The following is a 20,582-nucleotide window of genomic DNA, read 5'->3' as shown; positions in this document are numbered from 1 at the left end:
GCGGTCTTCACTTTCTGATAGATTCCTCATAGATCAAACTTGCCTCGGCGGTAAGAGTAACGTACATTCGGCGCTCGGTGACTGCCGAGATATCATCGCATTAGCAGCGGCATGCCGAGTGCGTGGGGCACTCGTCGCAATTGACTTCGATCATGCGTTCGACAGAGTGGATCATACCTTTTTTCATGCGGTGATGTGCAGATTGGGAATCCCACAGGTCTTCATTCTAGTGATCATGCGACTGTTACACGGCGTGCGATCAAGGGTCTCGGTGAATGGACGGGGCACTGACTACATTGTTATTTCAAGGTCAGTTCGTCAAGGTTGCCCCCTTTCGATATTTTTGTATGCAATGGCTTTGGAACCCTGTCTATATGGTCTCCGAAGACGGTTGGAGGGAGTGCCGTTGCCACAACTGACCTTTCATTGCCGCGCTTATGCTGACGATGTGATGCTGGTGGCACGCACAGGCGAAGAAGTACGTACGGCGTTGGCATGGATACAGCGATACGGGATGACGGCAGGAAGCGTGCTTAATCTACAGAAATCACGCTGCATGAATGTCGGTCGAGGATTACAACCGGGGGAGGAAGGCCCACTCATGTTAGTTAAGACCATAAAATGCCTAGGTATTACGTTCCACACGGATGTGCAGCGGATAACTACCGACGCATATTGAAGCTGATGCGGACAATGGTGCTGTTACAGAAATTAAGAGCGTTGGATATGATTCAGAGCGTGACCTATGTTAACGTATACCTAGCACCGCGACTCACTCACGTAGCGCATGTCCTGCCTTTAACGCGCACAATGGCCTCACGGATACAAGCAACTTTCGGAACCTACGTGAGTGTGGGACACCTATTTAAAATCCAATACACAACGCTTACGCCACCACCTGGAGAGGGTGGACTTGGTCTAGTGAACGTATATGAAAAGGCACGGGCGTTATTCGTCAGTACGATTTTCCGACAGTGGCGCGGTCAATTTCGCAATATCTCGGGTGCGTTGGCCGATGTACTAGCGCCGACTTCAATGCTGCCCCCAGTCAATGTGGGCCATATTTCACCGAAGCTGTCACATTTCAAGTCATTTTTTTTGGAGCTTAGCTATGTCAGAGATTCCTTCCCAACAACTCGACTACCGACGACGCGAGATGTATACCAACTCTTACTGCGTCGGTGTCCCAGGAATACCCTGGAAAAGAAGTACCCAGACAAGAGCTGGCGACAGATATGGCGCGTTATACGGAACGTTTACCTCCCAACGTCGGTACGCTCAACATGGTTTGTGGTGGTAAATAGGAAGTTCGCAACGAATCAACGGCGGCACGCGATTCATTTGGCAGACACTCCACTATGTTTAGGCTGCGCAACAGTGGACACTGATGAACATCGCTTAGCATGTAGTGGGACGGCTCCAGTGTGGTACTTGGCACAACAGATATTGGCGTTCCTGTTACGCTCCGCCCCTCACACAATTTCATCAGACACACTTTTTCCCCCAAGAATCTTATTTTCCGGTCCAAAAAACCAATGCAGTGACATGGGTACGGGGAATGGTGGTGGACTACGTGTATAACGAATCGGAAAAGGACAAAATTGATTTTTGGCATTTTCTCCTGGATGGACACACGAAGCTGCAACAGCATAAGAAATATGGGCAAGACTTCGCTAATTACTTGCGACTTACATTTACCGACCCGCCGGCCAGATGGGGTGTGACGGGTGAGAGATGAGATAGACGAGGAAGCCGAGATAGACATCGATCACACTTACGGACCCTTAGTTAATTTCGAGAAGACGACCCAGTCTTACATCAACGTCTGGAGAACGAGTCGATAGATGGCTCTCTTGCTCTATCGAACGTCAGGTCGTGAGCAGGTGTCGCCCCCGACACGAATTTCATTTCATTGCTACAGGAGCATGTTTCTTTTACATTTGTACTATCCGCAATGCCTTCATGTCTTTCAGTTGGACATTTTCAGTTTTATTCATTTCCTTAATTACTTAATTTTCTAATTAGGCACTATCTGTCAACATATGGACATTATAGACGCTATTTATGCGGTAGTACAACAAAATGTATGTCAGCAAAGATGGTAAGCCTGACATTGGAAATTAAAAAAAAAAAATAAAAAAAAAATAAAAATAAAAAAATAAAAAAGTGGTAATCTTAAAAAAATGGTAGAGCACTTGCCCAAAAAAAAGATGGATAGAGCGTCTGCCATGTAAGCAGGAGATCCCGGGTTCGACTCCCGGTCGGGGCACAAATTTTCAACATGTCCCCAATGAAGTTCATCAACGCCTGTTTGCAGCTAGGGTGTCCATTTAATTATCATTTCATTTCTAGCAAAGCTGCATGGTCATCCACGGTAACTGTTCTTTCGGGAACAGATACTACTGTCATATGTATGGACTGTTGACTGATGTGCTCATAACTACTTTGCGAGACTTACGGACTTTTTGGTACTGTTCTTCTACCATCAAGTTTGCTCGCTCACCCTAAAGCACTTCTTTCAAGTTATGTTTTAACCTGTTCTGTCGTTGTGAATTAATAAAAGCTGTGTCCGCGGCTTGTGGTCTTGCGGTAGCGTTCTCGCTTCCCGCGCACGGGGTACCGGGTCCGATTCCCGGCGGGGTCAGGGATTTTTCTCTGCATCGAGATGACTGGGTGTTGTGTGTCTTTCATCATCATTTCATCCTCATTCACTCGCAAGTAGTGGCGTTAAAGAACTTGTGGAGCGGCGGCCGAACCGCTCCGCGAGGGGTCTCCCGGCCACCAATGCCATACGCTCATTATTATTAATAAAAGCTGTGCAGTTTGGTATACAGGAACCCAATAACCGAGCTGCAGTTTATGGCGGGTCATGGCCCATCTTACATAGGCCGGTGTGAGGTGGAGCGTACACCATTAAGTTAAGTAGTGGTTTTGACTTTGTTCATATGTACTGTTTGTGTTTTCCTTTTTTTTTCGTTTATAAGTGTATAGCTATGGTGTTCTTTTAATCATTGATAAAGGTCTTCTTAGGCACTTGTGGGTTTTATTGTTCTGAAAAAGGTGTAATTATCTACTCCGAAACCTAGGTTAACACTAGGTGCTTTTTTCGCAATCGAGGCGGGTTTCCAGTTTTTTAGTATTTTAATATACGCAGGTTTTCTCGTCGCATAATTTCCCTCCGTAGACAGAATTCTCGCAACCTCTGGGAAATGTCGAGTATGTAGTCTAATGGATTTATATTTTTCAGACCGTCTCGTCTCACACATTCGGGATGAATTGGAAGCATTTTTCCAGCGTGTAGTCGATTCTCTAAAAAAAGTTGATATTGTCTTTTACAGTGGCAACAGTACTTCTAATTTCCGGCACTGCATTTGCATCATCCACCACAAGGTTGAGTTTGTGATTTTAGCAATGAATATACTAGGTTCGATAATATTTTTTTGCTAAAATGGCTTGTACACCACTCTCTGCATGCCCTCGTAGAACAGCCGTCGAAGCCAAATACTACACAAGCTTCTGCTGGCAGACTATTACTGATCTATAAACTGTCAATGCTTCGGCGATTGATGAGACATTCTGTGACTTTCGTTCTACAAAATCTACAAATTCTTCCCGGATTTTCACTTTGCTTTCATCATAGTGGCTATATTCTCCCTAATAACATCGAATTATGAATTCTTTTTGGTGATGGTGATGTGTAAACAGTATGACGACGCCACTTTTCCAGATGAGTCCTTAACTTGTCGTCGCCAGAATCCGTTTTTAAATTCAATAAATCTAATAAAACACCATCGTGTGTCCGTTTTTCCCTAAGAGGCATATAGAGCAAAAAAAAGTATGCAAGAGAGAATCCATGACAATATTTGGCTGTTTTCATCGATCACTTTATGCAGTTGCACGTCCACAGATGTATGTTCAAGAGAAGTTTTTGCTGCAGCTAACGCTGTCAAGTGAAGCTGGGTTTTGACATGTTTACGACTATCTTCATGCACATTCTTGAATTTTGTGGATACCCTAATTATAAATGATCCAAAAATGCCTCCAACAGTGTCAGTGACAGGAGGGAACAAAACACAGTGGAATATACTAGCAACATTGCATATTGATTTAATCAAGTACGATTAAAATTTTTTTAGAAATCGCTTGCATCACTTTCAAAATTGTGGTTCCTTGAAGTGATTCAAGGATTTAGTAAAAGCTCCTTCTTCTTTTCCACTGACATTTGAGTAATCAGCCCAATATAACGACCCAGATGGTTTTCATTGCAGTCACTTTTTATTGCAACTTCCGAAACACCTTTGGACATACAAGGTAGTTGGAGTGTTGACTGAGAATTAGGAACCGAGACTGCTACAGTTAGAGGTATTTTTGATTATTGTTCAGTGTCACCATTGGATGTTGATCGTGACACTTCACTCTTGTTATGATCGTCATCGCTTCCATTGTCGATATTTCGATTCCTTTTCCTTTCATGAGCAGCAGATCCTATAAAATAGGTAAACGTAAATTATTTCCTACTATTTAACCATAAAACGAAAATAGAGTTAAGATAAATGGAAGACAGACAGTTTTATCGGAAACATAATAATATTCATGTGCCAAGTATCTATATTATTACTGCCGCTTCTGGTGTCTGAGAACAATATTAACAACGAGAAAGTCCAGAAACATCACAATAACATTTGTTGATTTCAAGAACGCCTACGACTCCATAGACAAACACTTTTCAATACATTGGAAGAAGTGAAGGTAGACAAAAAGACCAGAAAACTAATCCAGGAAACATTAACAAATTCAAAATTCAAAGTGAAGTTCATGGGAGAGATCTCGGAACCGTCCGAAGTCAAGACAGAAGAGAGACAGGGAGATGGCCTGTCACCCGTTTTATTTAAAGCAGTTTTAGAGAAAATAATCAGGACATGGGACAAAGGAGTCAATGGGGTAAAGATGGGGAGGCACAAAAATAGAACCATCAAAATAAAATGTCTGGCCTTTGCCGATGATATAGCCATCATAACAAATAACAGAAAAGAAGCCAAAGAAGCCCTAGAGACACTACATGAAATCGCAGCCGGAACAGGACTACAAATTTCGTATGAAAAAACGCGGTACATGGACACAAAATCCACAGACAGAAACCCATTGGTAAAAAGGTATGGAAAGATAGCACAAGTAGAAAGTTTCAAATACCTGGGAGAGATTATACAGAAAACAGGGAAAACTCGACAGCCAATCAAGAAAGTGTCGCAAAGCTGCAAAAAGCTTACAGACTTATATGGAAACATTACAACAAAAGAAATATTTCCGTTAGTGCTAAATTAAGACATTACAAGACATTACAAAGCAGTAGCCTTACCAGAAGCCTTGTATGCCTCAGAAACGACAGTAATCAGGGGAAGAACGAAAATCAAGGAAATGGAAAAGCAAGAGAGGAAAATTCTGAGAAAGTTCAGAGACAGGGGATTTGATAAAAAGACCGACAAAAGAACTGTACAAACAGACAGAGACAGTTACAGATAACATCAGAAAAAGAAGGGCTAAATTCTATGGGCGCATATATAGGATGAACGAAAAAAAAATAGGCTGATCAAGAAGATTTTTAACATAGTGATGAGTAATACGGTGAAAAGTAACTGGGCAAAGGAATGGAAGACCTCAAGAAATTAAATATCTCCACAGAAGAAATAACAAACAGAAAAAAATCAGGAAACAGAAATTCGAGGAAACACCAAAAGACAAGAAGCCAGGAAAGAAGTGGACAAAAGAGAGGAAGATGAAACGCGGTGAATATATGAGAGGTTTTTGGGAAGAGAAAAGAAAGAGACAAAAAAAGTGCTATGAAAATTGATTGTGTTTTAACGCTCTCTTAAATGGGGAATAAACGATAATAATTACTTCCTCCAGGCCGTGAACTATAAGAAATAATTGTTGTAGTGTGTGAACTTGTTAGTATATCCATGCCATTTCAACTACTAGGATTTTTTATGAATTCGATACAAAGCAGACAGTACTCAGGCAACAATCAATTTACTCGTAAATCTAGAATTAAAGTAATTTCCTGTTGTAACTCTCTCAAGACATTCCAAGTGCATTTGTTGTAGAATTCAGTAGAGTTGTTCCTATATAAATAGCATCAATTTCACAAGGAAATATTATAAGTCGCCTGCTGTTCCTAATCTATATAAAAGATTTAGGAGACAATCCGAGCAGTTATCTTACGTTGTTCGTAGATGATGATGTCTTTTTCCGTGTAGTGAAGTCATTAGAAGATCAAAACCAATTGCAAAATGATTTAAACAAAATATCTGCATAGTGGGAAAAGTGACAATTGGACCTGAACAGAGAAAAGTGTGAGGTCATCATGAGTACTAAGTGGAATCTCTTAAATTTCGTTTACACTACATATCACACAAATCTAAAGGCTGCCAATTCACGTAAATACCTAGGAATTAAAACTACGAATAACTGAAATTGGAGCTATCATACAAATAATGTTGTGAGGAAAGCTTAACAAAGAACGCAATTTATTGCCAGAACTATTAGGAGATACAAGTTTACTAAAGAGACTGCCTACACTACACTTGTCCGTGCTCCGCTAGAGTATTGCTATGCAGTGTGGCGCCCTTATCAGACAGGACCGACGGAGGACATCGTAAAAGGCGAAAAATGGGCAGCTCGTTTTGTGGAAATGGAAATGGCTCTGAGCACTATGGGACTCAACTGCTGTGGTCAGAAGTCCCCTAGAACTTAGAACTACTTAAACCTAACTAACCTAAGGACAGCACACAACACCCAGCCATCACGAGCTCGTTTTGTATTCACTAGCAGTGGCCTGTACGACAGCTAGCGCTCTGGAATGCGTTACCTTCTTTATTGTGTATTTCCTTCAATTGGTGTTGAGAACGATAGGCTCTCCTACTAACACACCCTTAAGTTTTTTTGTAGGGTTGAAATGTATGCAATGTTATTGGGCTGGTGCATAAGTTCATAGCGTTTTTCCATAAGTTTAATAAACACCAAAGATGCATATAACAGAGACTTCAGTCATCAATAACGTGTTCTTCAATATTTACAACACTCTGCCAATGCTGGGGTAACTTTCAGATTACCTGGCTGTGGAAATCACGTGGTTTTGAGGCGAAGAACATGTCGATCCATGTTTGAAGCGCATTTTCATTTGCAAAGGAAGTTCAACATTTTTCGATAGAGAGCAGAAATGGGGAAAATCTGAGGGCACAAGGTCAAATAAATAAGATGGGTGCGGAATGACTTTCCCATACAACTGCTGTGTAGTGTTTTTTGTCAATTTGTCACAGCTGTCGTCAAATTTTTCTGCTTAAGAGCCGAAATTGATGTTGTAGGACGACACCTAGGGCCGCATGGGAAGGAGAGTGGAAACTGGAGAGAGGGGGCGGTGCGAGGAGGGGGCGGCAGTTTTCACTAAACCACTGTTATTGATCGAAGCTTACCACTTACACGTATGAATCTACGCATCGTAAGGTATCACACCAAATATTTATAAGTGAAAAAGAAAAAAAATGAAACTACGTTCATTTTTCTGAAGGTTTAAACAGTGACCAGTTTTCTACATCGTAGCTGATACTGTGGCCAGTGCCGTGGCAACAAGATTCCGTGCTTGTTGTTCTGACTTGCAGACATATTTTCTAACTGTCTTGATACCCTACTATCTGAAACTATACCAAGCGACTGCAGCACATCCTTTTTAATAGCACTTTTGTATTATGCAAAATATAACAGAACAGAGACCGTTTTAAGGAATACAGTTAAACTAATTCATAATTGTTACGGAGGGATAGAATAGCGGATGATAGAATTCAGTTTTATCCGTTGTGTTATGAGTGTTCTGATTATAACTAACTCTTACTGTAGTGAAAAAATTGGCTACTTTTCCCGACCGGCTTACTGGCTCGCAGAAGAGACTGTTGTTGTTGTGGTCTCCAGTCCGAAAACAGCTTTGATGTAGCTCTATGCTGCTCTGTTCTGCGCCAACCTTTTCATCGCTGAGTAACTACTGCAACATACATACTTCTGAATCTGTTTGCTGTACTCATCTCTTGGTCTCCCTCTACGATTTTTACTCCACACACTTCCCTCCAATACTAAACTGGTGATCCCTTGGTGTTACAGAATTTGCCCTATCAACCGCTAACTCTTTCATTGCCATTGCCAGTCTACATTTTATATCCTCTCTACTTGCACCATCAACCGTTATTTTACTGCCAAAATAGCAAAACTCATCTACTACTTTAAATGTCTCGTTTCCTAGTCTAATTCCCTAAGCTGATTTAGTTCGACTAAATTCCATTATTCTTGTTTTGCTTTTGCTGATGTTCATATTATATCCATGTTTCAAGACTCTATCCACTCCGTTCATTGCTTATCCAAGTCTTTTGCTGTCTCTGACAGAATTACAATGTCATGGGCAAATCTCAAAGTCTTTATTTTTTCCCCCTGAACCTTAATTCCTTCTCCTACTTATTCTTTGGTTTCCTTTAGTTCTTGCTCAGTGTACATATTGAATAACATCTGGAATGGGCTACAACCCTATCTTTCAGTTTATCCAGGTCCCATCTCCTTAAATTTCCACCTTTTTGCAGTTTCTTAGTTTTTAATCTGTAGTTCATAACCAATAGATTGTGGTCAGAGTCCACATCTGGCCCTGGAAATGTCTTAAAATTTAAAATCTGGCTCCTAAATCTCTGTCTTACCATTGTGTATCAATCTGAAACCTCCCAGTGTCTCCAGGTCTCTTGCACGTATACATCCTTCTTTTAGGATTTTTAAACCAAATGTTAACGATGGTTGAATTATGTTCTGTGCAAAACTCTACCAGACGGTTTCCTCATTCGTTGCTTTCCCCTTGTCCATATTCACCTACTATATTTCCTTCTCTTCCTTTTCCTTGCGAATTTCGGTCTCCCATCACTATTACATTTTCGTCTCCCTTAATTATCTGAACAATTTCTTTTACGTCGTCATACATTTCTTCAAATTCTCATCTGCGGAGCTAGTTGGCATATAAACTTGTACGACTGTGGTGGGTGTAGGCTTCGTGTCTATCTTGGTTACAATAATGCGTTCACTGTGCTGTTCATAGTGGCTTACTCGCATTCCTATTTTCTTATTCATTATTAAACCAACTCCTGCATTACGCCTATCTGATTTTGTATTTATAACCCTGTATTCACTTGACCAGAAGTCCTGTTCCTCCTGCCAGCGAATTTCACTAATTCCCAGTATATCTAACCAACCGATCCATATCCCTTTTTAAATTTTCCAACCTAGCTGCCCAATTAAGGGATCTAACATCCCAGTCTCCGATCCATAAAACGCCAGTTTTGTTTCTCCTGATAACGACGTCTTCTTGAGTAGTCCCCGCCCGAATGGGCGACTATTTTACCTCCGGAATATTTCACCCAAGAAGAATCCATCATAATTTAACCATAGAGTAGAGCTGCATGCTCTCGGGAAGAATTACGGCTGTAGTTTCTCCTTTCTTTCAGCCGTTTGCAGTGCAACACAGGAAGATCGATTTGGTCGATGTTACAAGGCTAGATCAGTCAATCACAGACACGAAGCCAACAGCCACCACAGTCGTACAAGTTTATACGCCAACTAGATCTGCAGATGAGGAGATTAAAGAAATGTATCATAGCTGCCATTGCAACTACTGGAAAGGCTGCTGGCCCTCCTCAGGAGCCACATGTCTGTCTGGTTTTCCAATAGATATCTCTCCATTCTAGCGGTGCGGCTGTCTGTATCGCGGACGCACGCAAACCACCCCACCGACGGCAAGATCGACAGTTCATGGGGGTGGGGGAGGAAGAGACTATCAAATTGAAATAAGTAACAAGTAATTACATTGGTAGGCCAAAGGACGTTGTTTAAACATTGATATTGTAAAAATTATTGCTCGTCACACAAGTGAGGTATGAAGAATGATATACAGGACTTAGATTAGCTGACTCAGAAAAAAGTATTTACTAAAACGAAAGGGAACAAGTTTCCTCTGTCTCTCACTGACAACTATGACGATATATACGAGTGCTATTCGGAAAGTAAGTTCCGATAGCTCGCGAAATGGAAACCAATGCGAAAATCCGATGAAGTTTTGCACAGATGTGTGGATCTAGTATGCCCGTTGAATGTGGCACGTGATTCTTTTGAACTCTTGAGCGCACATCGAACACATAAGGATGCCTCGAAAATAGTGTCTCCGGCCAAGTATGAGCGCCGAGTGAAAGATTTCGCCTGACGTCGTGCAGCCCACATAACACAACTGTCATGCGTTTCGTTCTTCATGACAGTTCTCGGCCGCACTCTCCAGGGCAGTGAATATTCTCCCTCAGCGTCTTCTATGGAAAGTTTTTGGTCACCCACAACACAGCCTGTAATTATCTCGTCGTGAGTTTCATCTCTGCTCAAATGAACCACTGGCTATGAAGACAACATATGGCACAGACAACAGGCTGTAGTCGAGCGTAGGGAATTGACGAAAAGCATAGGTGGCTACCTTCTATGACAAGCGTACTGGAAAGATGGTACAAAGCTACGACAAACGTCTAAGTCGGTGCGGCGACTACGTAGAAAAGTAGCTGAAAAGTGTAGCTTACTACTACAAATAATTTTATTTTCAGAATGGTTGCCATTTCGCGAACGATAGGACATTACTTTAAGAATAGTCCTCGTGTTAGAACTAGTGTCACAATTTCTCGGCAGACAGCAGCGCTCTTCAGGGCAAAAACTACGCAGTGGTCACCTTTCTCATACTAGCTACTTTACCACACCTCCCCTTATCGACATTATCATGTTGGTAACCTACATAAATTAGTGTACTATAAATGCAATATTAAACACGAACTCAAATCTTATTAAATATTCTGAAAGTCATTTTTATTTTATTACAACAGCCTTAATTCATTTCCATATTACTTGCTACAAACATGTACCACATTTGAAGATGACCGTCTCTCTAATGTGCATTCACGAATCGGTGTTACTTCTGTTTGATATTTGTATCCTACACATTTGTACCATAGCGTTAGTTGCTCACTCCTGTGAGTTGTCATCGTTAGAAGACTAACAATATAATATTACCCCAATCATCTCTATTAATGAAGCAGCGGCCGCGCTACTTTACTTACCTCACCGAAGTGAATTAAAATTAAGCACATCTTAAAATACTTGTGTCTCTGTAAGTAATTTTGGTTATTATTGAGCAAAAAAAATACACTTCTAAGAAGCTCTTAAAGTTATTTGACGTTTTTGGATTCTGCTGTTAGTTGCTAGAATACGGCTGAAAACACTTCATTCGCATGCGGCCCGCGGGCCTCAGTTTGACGACCACTAGTTGGTTGGTTGATTTGGGGGAGGCGGACCAACAACGAGGTCATCGGTCCCATCGTATTAGGGAAGGATGGGAAGGAAGTCGGCCGTGCCCTTTCAAAGGAACCATCCCGACATTTGTCTGAAGCAATTTAGGGAAATCACGGAAAACCAAAATAAGGACGGCGGGCCGTAGGTTTAAATCGTCGTCCTCCGGGATGCGAATCCAGTGTGCTAACCACTGCGCCACTTCACTCAGTGATGACCACTACAGTTGAAGTGACAAACGATGCCGGTCGAGTTTAGGTTCGGTTCAAATGGTTCAAATGGCTCTGAGCACTATGGGACTCAACTGCTGCTACTTAAACCTAACTAACCTAAGGACATCACACACATCCATGCCCGAGGCAGGATTCGAACCTGCGACCGTAGCGGTCGTGCGGTTCCAGACTGTAGCGCCTTTAACCGCTCGGCCACTCCGGCCGGCGTTTAGGTTCGGTTTGCACACCTAAATCACGCATTCTCCGACAGCCAATGAGAGTTCAGTGGTCGTGGTAAGCGAGAAATTCTACACAAGAAGTTCTACACAGCAGTAATGGTTAGGCCTTGGGGAAGCAATCTGTAGTATACCACACCGTCGCTGTTCCACCAAATGCACAACATTATCTTTCGTGGATGAGTGCAGGACTTTGCACGGAGAGTGGTTGCTTTGTTTGCGCTCGTCCTTTCCTTTCTTTCTCTTATGTTAGAATAAAGACACCATTTCTCGTCGCCAGTAACGATACAGGATAGGAATGGTCGTTGTTGTTCACGAGCCAATTGACGATGAGCAAGCAAAGCTGTACATATAGCCACCCGCAGATTTTTGTGATTTTGGCACTGACTGCTGCTTATGTATTTGACGTGCCAACGAACCATTGTGTGTCATATTCAAGCAAAATTACCTCGTGTTAGAAAACTCTGACAGAGTTCGGGTTTGAAGTAGATGAAGGCGGGATGTGTCATTAAGATTTCGATCGCATAATGCGTTCACTTCAATAACAAAAGTGTATCCCGCATGTCGAAAATTCTGTAAAATCATCAGAAAATGCACTTTCTAAACTGTTGGTATATCGCCTTAACAATTTGTTGCTTGAAACTTCCTTGCAGGTTGAAACTATGTGCCGGACCGAAGATTGAACTCGGGACTTTTGCCTTTCGCGGGCAAGTGCTCTACCAGCTGAGCTACCCAAGCACGACTCACGTCCCCTCCTCACAGCTTTAATTCTGCCAGTACCTCGTCTCCTACCTTGCTAACTTTACAGAAGCTCTCCTGCGAACCTTGCAGAACTAGCACTCCTGAAAGAAAGGATATTGGGGAGACATAGCTTAGCCACAGCCTGGGGGATGTTTCCAGAATGAGATTTTCACTCTGCAGCGGAGTGCGCGCTCATATGAAACTTCTTGGCAGCTTATAACTGTGTGCCGGACCGAGACTCGAACTCGGGACCTTTTCCTATTCTTCCAGGAGTGCTAGTTCTGCTAGGTTCGCAGGAGAGCTTCTGCAAAGTTTGGAAGGTAGGAGACGAGGTACTGGCAGAAGTAAAGCTGCGAGGACGGGGCGTGACTCATGCTTGGGTAGCTCAGGTGGTAGAGCACTTGCCCGCGAAAGGCAAAGGTCCCGAGTTCGAGTCTCGGTTCGGCACACAGTTTTAATCTGACAGGAAATTTCATATCAGCGCACACTCCACTGCAGAGTGAAAATCTCATTCTGGAAACATCCCCCAGGTTGTGGCCAAGCCATGTCTCCCCAGTATCCTTTCTTTTAGGAGTGTTAGTTCTGCAAGGTTCGCAGGAGAGCTTCTGTAAAATTTGGAAGGTAGGAGACGAGGTACTGGCAGAAGTAAAGCTGCGAGGACTGGACGTGAGTCGTGCTTGGGTAGCTTAGTTGGTAGAGCACTTGCCCGCGAAAGGCAAAGGTCCCGAGTTCAAGTCTCGGTCCGGCACACAGTTTCAATCTGCCAGGAAGTTTCATATCAGCGCACACTCCGCTGCAGAGTGAAAATCTCATTCTGGAATTTGCTGCTTCACTTACAAATAAAATCGAAACGTGGCGCAACTCTTCTAGAACACATTGATGCCAGTTCCATATTTGTACATCGAACAGTCTGCGTTACATATTCCTACATCAAATAGTCTGCCTTTTTGACCGGTTTGAATGAAGTATATGATTAGGCGTGTGTTCTGCGCCGGATGAAGAAGACGACACACACCGAAAACCTTCTCAAGAAGGAGGGGAGGTAGTGAGGAAGAACTCCGTCCTCAGAGAATATGCTTCAGATTTTTTATTCATTCGAAACTGAGAACTTTCTCAGAGAATGTTCTTTTGATTTGAGAATCTTCTCCAGAAAAAGTTCTCTTTTTTATTCATGGAACTAAGTGTCACAGATACGATGTGCGATTTGGGGTGTCAATTATTAAAACAGAGGCGTTCCTCGTCGCTGCGAAATCCTTCCACGAAATTTTAGTCTCCAAGTTTTGTTGACATCCACGGAGAAATGACAGTTATAATAAAATGAGAGAAATCAGAGCGTACACGTTTTCCCTGCATGCTATTTGAGAGTGAAACAATGGAGAAATAGTGTGGAACTGGTTCGACGAACCATCTTCCAGGGCCGTAAGTGTGCACTGGAGAGTAGTCATGTGGATGGAATTTCTTTGTGCACTATATCGCATGTTACGTCGGTTTACATGGAAAATGGTGGAGCCGGAGATGACGCGAAAAACCGCATTAAAATGCCAAATGCTGCCTTCACAACAAGTTATACATATACCTGTGTAATATAAATACCTGTCGTAATATAAAACTACCTGTTGGGTCTGTAATTCAGAACAGTAGCAACCTACGTAAGAGATCAACAATTACTTAATAATGATAAAAAACAATTTCTTATTAAATAGGAACCTTGAACTGACGTAAAAAATTTGTACGAATGACATTCTAATACGTCACACGCTCCCCCTTGTGTTTCGCGCGGCAGAACGAACGACTTTACAAGAGATCAGACAGTCCTATTTGCGTTTCGCGCGTTATTACTGTCTACTGCTCACGCTCTCCGGGTGTATAACGCGTGGATGGTGTTATAGATCTACGTGAAGCAGCCGGTAGTCACAGATATGCACGCTTGGGGTGCTGTTGCGTAGGTGTATACTTTAAGCGCATCGTGTAATAGGGGCCTTGTTATGCTATGGGAGACATTCTAGTGCGCTTGCATGGGAACTATGGCAGTAATCGGAGGCACGCCGCCAACTGTAAACCATCTGCATCCCTTCATGCTTGATGTCTTCCCCGACAGTGATGTCATCTTTCAGCAGTATAATTGTCTGTGCCTCGGAACCAGAATCGTGCTACGGTGGTTTGAGGAAGATTATAGTGAACTCACGTTGATGTCTGGGCTACGAAATTCACCCGATGTAAATCCTATGGAACCCGTCTGGGTCGCTATCGGGAGGCATCGCCGCGTACTCAAATCAGCAGCCCAATTATTCATGCGATTGGATGACCTGTATGTAGACATCAAATGCCATATACCTCCACAAACCTACCAACAAACTGTCGGATTTCTGACACGCAAAATCAGAGATGTACTTCGTTGCAAAAACGAACAAACAAGCTATTAAGCAGGTGGCCTTAATATTTTGGCTCATCGGTGTAGAATACTATAGCAACGACAGTGCTACTAGCAACCAAAGATCACATTGCTTGTACTCAGAACCTCTGTGGTGTAGCATATCTAGTATTGAAAACCTCTGTCTTAAAAAAATATCCAGTATACAGATATGAAATATGACACATCGAATGAAAACAGAGCTTTGTATGTATTGTATTGTATGTTATAAGCGGACCTAGAAACGACGGAGAGGCTCCGACCCCGCCGCAGCCGCAGTGGTCCACAACCCCACGGCGACTACCGCAGTCCACTTCACCCCTCCGCCGCCCCACACCGAACCCAGGGGTATTGTGCGGTTCGGCCCCCGGTGGACCCCTCAGGGAACATCCCACACCAGACGAGTGTAATCCCTATGTTTGCGTGGTAGAGTAATGGCAGTGTACGCGTACGTGGAGAACTTGTTTGCGCAGCAATCGCCGACATAGTGTAACTGAGGCGGAATAAGGGGAACCAGCCCGCATTCGCCGAGGCAGATGGAAACCCGCCTTAAAAACCATCCACAGACTGGCCGGTTCACCGGACCTCGACACAAATCCGCCAGGCGGATCCGTGCCGGGGACCGTGCGCTCCTTCCCACCCGGAAAGCCGTGCGTTAAGCCGTCGGGATACGGACCGTGCATCCGAACGTTGAGCGTGCCGAGTTTCTGACGTCATAGCGTGGAATAGCACGGCCGGGAGTCTTTCCGAACGTGCAGAGCAATATCGGTCATGTCAGATATTCTGAGCGTGTGTCTGAGCGTTGACCAATGAGATGGTCAAACGCCACCTACGTCACACGCACGCCGTCTCCCTTCAGCACAGAGTTGTGAGGCGCCATATTGGCATTCATTTCAAGCCTGCCGTTTCTGAGCACCAGCAAATTGAGAATCACTGGAAAACTCGTTGTTACTTGTGTGATTCGTTCCAATAAAATAATGAGCAACATCATATTCGTGGCAAAGGAATTATTGTAAATTGCGTATTATGAGAGTAGGCTATTTGAAGGCAGCGACACGCTCAAGATCCACCCAAAACACATTGTTCTTGGTACAATTTGTTATAATTAAATTTCAGTTAGTAACATAATTATCTACGATTAACGTTTTTAGCAAAGGGTAACACAATATGTTTACATGTGAGAAGCCTCATCTTGGTTTAGCGTAATCGCTCGGCCAAGGTGGCTGAGTGGTTAACCCATCTGCATAGTAAGCAGGAGATGTGGATTCGATTCCTGGTCTTGGTAAAAATTTTAACGCCGGCACGGTAGCTCAGCGTGTTCGGTCAGAGGGTTAGCTGCCCTCTGTAATAAAAAAACTGAGTTAATCGATCAACAACGAACTTAAACGGATGTCTTACGACGTTCGCCCCGAGCAGATGCAACGAACGAAAGCGAGCAAAATGAAAAAAGAAAAAAAAAAGCGTAATGAGTAGCGTGTCTGTCTGGTAAGGAGTCTTCATTTGGGCGGTGGTTCGCGTCATAACAATTCAAATGACTTTTTCCCTAACATTTGCGTATTTATTAGGTTCTGATACTTTATTATTAGTTTAATATAAGTATATGCTATAATGTTTGATGTTATGGAAATATAAGTTCACCTTTAATTGACTTTGTTCGATTGGCTTAATCTACAGGACCGCTTGCGCTACTAGTGAAAGATATTTTGCGCTTCGTAATTTACATGTTGCAAAGATTCTGCTACTGGGTAGGAAGAGTGATCAAGTAAGACTGACCTTGGGGTTTTACCAAAATGTGGGAATGATGAAATAATGTTTATCTTATGTGGAGAAGTATTCCAAACTTGTACCGCACTGTTTGTAATGGAACTTTTATAAGCCTGTGTTTGAAATGGACATGGTACTTTCGTTTTCGTGGAAGATGGAGGAAATGTGCATTTTAACAGAGCTAACGTGGGAGTTTTACGCGCGCCCGTTGAGTAAACTGTGTGATTTACGAACTAGAAACATCCCTCAACTGTCGCTGGAGTGCGTTGCGATCGTGTATACCACGTTGGGGCCCCACGTACCGTATGCACAAGTCGCACCGTTCCTGAGCGTTCAGCATCACGTTGAACTTGGCACGCTCAACGTTAACGTTCGACAGCACGGTCCGTGTGCCGACGGCTTTAGACCGCACGGCCAACCGGGCGGACAAACAGAGCTTACTTCACTTTTCTTGAATACAAAGATTAGTTAAAAACCTAGCAAACAAACCTAGAAGAAGTTTTACTTAGTGCATGCGTTGCAGGATCAGCCCTCTGAGCACCAAGATGGAGCCGTTGGCGAAGCATCTGTTCTGCCTGGGCGGCGACCTCTGGAGGGAGATGCGGCTGTACATGTCCTCCGCCTTCTCAGACAGCAGCTGCCGGCGCGACTTCTGCCTGGTGAGGCTGTGCTGCGACCGGCTGCAGCAGAGCGTTCACGCGGCCTTCCAGGGCCGACACAGCCGCGACTTGCGCCTTACGGACCTGCTGGCCGGCTTCACCACTGACGTCATCGGCATGTGCGCCTTCGGCATCGAGTGCGGAGCCATCGACGACCCTAACTCGCAGTTCCGACGTATTGGAAGCATGGTAAGTCCTTTCCCGCTGCGTGCCGTTTAAGCTCTTTGGGCAGTTTCTCACAACCTCGTATCACGAACTCGCATCAAGAACAACTGCAAAGACTAGCAAGTTACAGATAGATATCCTCGGTGTAGCGAAGCAGCTTAACTTGTTTAATAAAGGCATGGTCTCCGATCCAGATTGTATTCCAGTCAATGTATTGACACATGTTGTTGTTGTGGTCTTCAGTCCTGAGACTGGTTTGATGCAGCTCTCCATGCTACTCTATCCTGTGCAAGCTTCTTCATCTCCCAGTACCTACTGCAGCCTACATACTTCTGAATCTGCTTAGTGTATTCATCTCTTGGTCTCCCTCTACGATTTTTACCCTCCACGCTGCCCTCAAATACTAAATTGGTGATCCCTCGGTGTCTCAGAACATGTCCTACCAACCGATCCCTTCTTCTAGTCAAGTTGTGCCACAAGCTCCTCTTCTCCCCAATTCTATTCAATACCTCCTCATTAGTTATGTGATCCACACATCTAATCCTCAGCATTCTTCTGTAGCACCACATTTCGAAAGCTTCTATTCTCTTCTTGTCCAAACTATTTATCATCCACGTTTCACTTCCATACTTGGCTACACTCTATACAAATACTTTCAGAAACGACTTCCTGACACTTAAATCAATACTCGATGTTAACAAATTTCTCTTCTTCAGACACTCTTTCTTTGCCATTGCCAGTCTACATTTTATATCCTCTCTACTTCGACCATCATCAGTTATTTTGCTCCCCAAATAGCAAAACTCCTTTACTACTTTAAGTGTTTCATTTCCTAATCTAATTCCCTCAGCATCACCTGACTTAATTCGACTACATTCCGTTATCCTCGTTTTTGCTTTTGTTTATGTTCATCTTATACCCTCCTTTCAAGACACTGTCCATTCCGTTCAACAGCTCTTCCAAGTCCTTTGCTATCTCTGACAGAATTACAATGTCATCGGCGAACCTCAAAGTTTTTATTTGTTCTCCATGGATTTTAATACCTACTCCGAACTTTTCTTTTGTTTCCTTTATTGCTTGCTCAATATACAGATTGAATAACATCGGGGATAGGCTACAGCCCTGTCTCACTCCCTTCCCAACCACTGCTTCCCTTTCATGTCCCTCGACTCTTATAACTGCCATCTGGTTTCTGTACAAATTGTAAATAGCCTTTCGCTCCCTGTATTTTAACCCTGCCACCTTCAGAATTTGAAAGAGAGTATTCCAATCAACATTGTCAAAAGCTTTCTCTAAGTCTACAAATGCTAGAAACGTAGGTTTGCCTTTCCTTAATCTTTCTTCTAAGATATGTCAGCCAACACAAATTCGGAAAATACCGTTCTCATGAAGCATAACTAGCTCTTCGTTCAGACGAAGTAATGAGTGCTATCGACAGGGGATGTCAAATTGATTCCATATTTCAAGATTTCCAGAAGGCTTTTCACACCGTTCTTCATAAGCGACTTCTAATCAAATTGTGTATATATTGAGTATCGTCTCAGATGCACCACTGGCTTCGTGATTTCATGCCAGAAAGGTCACAGTTCGTAGTAACTGACGGAAGCCATCGATAAAACAGAAGTAACATCTGGCGTTCCACAAGGACGTGTTACAGCCCTCTGTTGTTCCTGATCTACTTAAACGATATAGGAGACAAACTAGATAGCCGTCTTAGATTGTTTGCAGATGATGCTGTCATTTATCGTCTTTGAAAGTCATAGATGATCAAAAGCAATTGCAAAATGATGCTGACAAGACACCAGTATGCTGTGAATAGTAACAATTGACTCTAAATAATGAAAAGTGTGAAGTCATCCACATGAGTACTTAGGAATCCACTAAATTTAGGTTACACGATAAATAACACAAATCTAAAACCTCTCAGTTCAACTAAATACTTACGAATTGTAATTACAAATAACTTAAATTTGAACGATCACATGGATAATGTTGTGGGGAGAACAAAGCAAAGACTGCGATTTATTGGCAGAGTACTTAAAAAATGCAACAGGTCTGCTAAAGTGACTGCTTACATTACATGTGTCCACCATGTTCTGGAGTATTGCTGTGGTGTGTGGGATCTGCATCAGTCAGGATTGACGGAGGGCATCGAAAAAGTGCAATGAGGGGCAACCCGTTTTGTGTTGTCGCGAAATAGGGGAGAGCTCGCCACGGATGTGATAACCGAATTGGGTTGCCAGTCATGAAAACAAAGTCCTTTTTCGTTACGGCAGGATCTTCTCATGAAATTTCAATCACCAACTTTCTGCTCAGAGTGTGAAAATATTTTGTTGGCGCCCACTTATCTGGGGAGAAACCATCATCATACTAACATAAGAGGAATCAGAGCTCGCACAAGAAGATTTAAGTGTTCGTTCTTCCCGTGCACTGTACGAGAGTGAAACGGTAGGAAAATATATTCTGAAGATGTTTCGATGAACATGCTGCCAGGCACTTAATTGTGGATTACAGAGTAATCATGTATATGTACATCCAGGCCTCTCGATCGCTAATCTTCTTCCAAATTTCTGCCTGGCATATCCTCATCTAATTCATTTTTTCCAGTCTGCACAGGGTCTTCCTGCTTTCTCTTGTATGGAGGTCGTCATTATAGTGCTTTTTCGGCCATTGTTCATTCCGTAATCTCACCACGTGCCCATACCATCTTGAACGCCGTTTCTCCATCTCTTCAGTGGTGTGCGCGGGAGTCTTAATTCGCTTTCAGATTTCTGAATTTGGGGTCTTCTCTCGGCCTGAAGCTCCACAATTTCTTCCAAAAAATCCATTTGCACGGCTGCAGGTCTTCTTCTGTCCTATCATTTCTAAGGATTCATCCCCATATTAACGAATGAAATTTTTTTTTCTCATTGGTTCGGCCTGTAAAGGGCCACATGAAATGTCTTCTTTCTTTTCTCCTTTCTCTCTTTACAGTAGTTTTCCATCCTTTCCCTTTGTTTTT

The 20,582-nt window shown here is 43.0% G+C and overlaps 1 protein-coding gene across 1 annotated transcript in view; it reads left to right on the top strand.

The window, feature by feature from the left end:
• LOC126175672 (cytochrome P450 6k1-like) overlaps nt 1–20,582 on the top strand; it is a 90,812-nt gene that overhangs the window by 7,791 nt on the left and 62,439 nt on the right. Inside the window, exon 2 of the mRNA XM_049922596.1 lies at nt 17,281–17,605. Within this exon, the coding sequence (XP_049778553.1) occupies nt 17,281–17,605 (325 nt within the window). The remainder of the gene's footprint in view (nt 1–17,280; nt 17,606–20,582) is intronic.

Source organism: Schistocerca cancellata, chromosome 3, assembly GCF_023864275.1.
Source record: "Schistocerca cancellata isolate TAMUIC-IGC-003103 chromosome 3, iqSchCanc2.1, whole genome shotgun sequence".
In the NCBI taxonomy this organism is placed as follows: domain Eukaryota; kingdom Metazoa; phylum Arthropoda; class Insecta; order Orthoptera; family Acrididae; genus Schistocerca; species Schistocerca cancellata.
The sequence above is the reverse complement of the archived record's forward strand: the minus strand, read 5'-3'. Positions and strand labels throughout refer to the sequence as shown.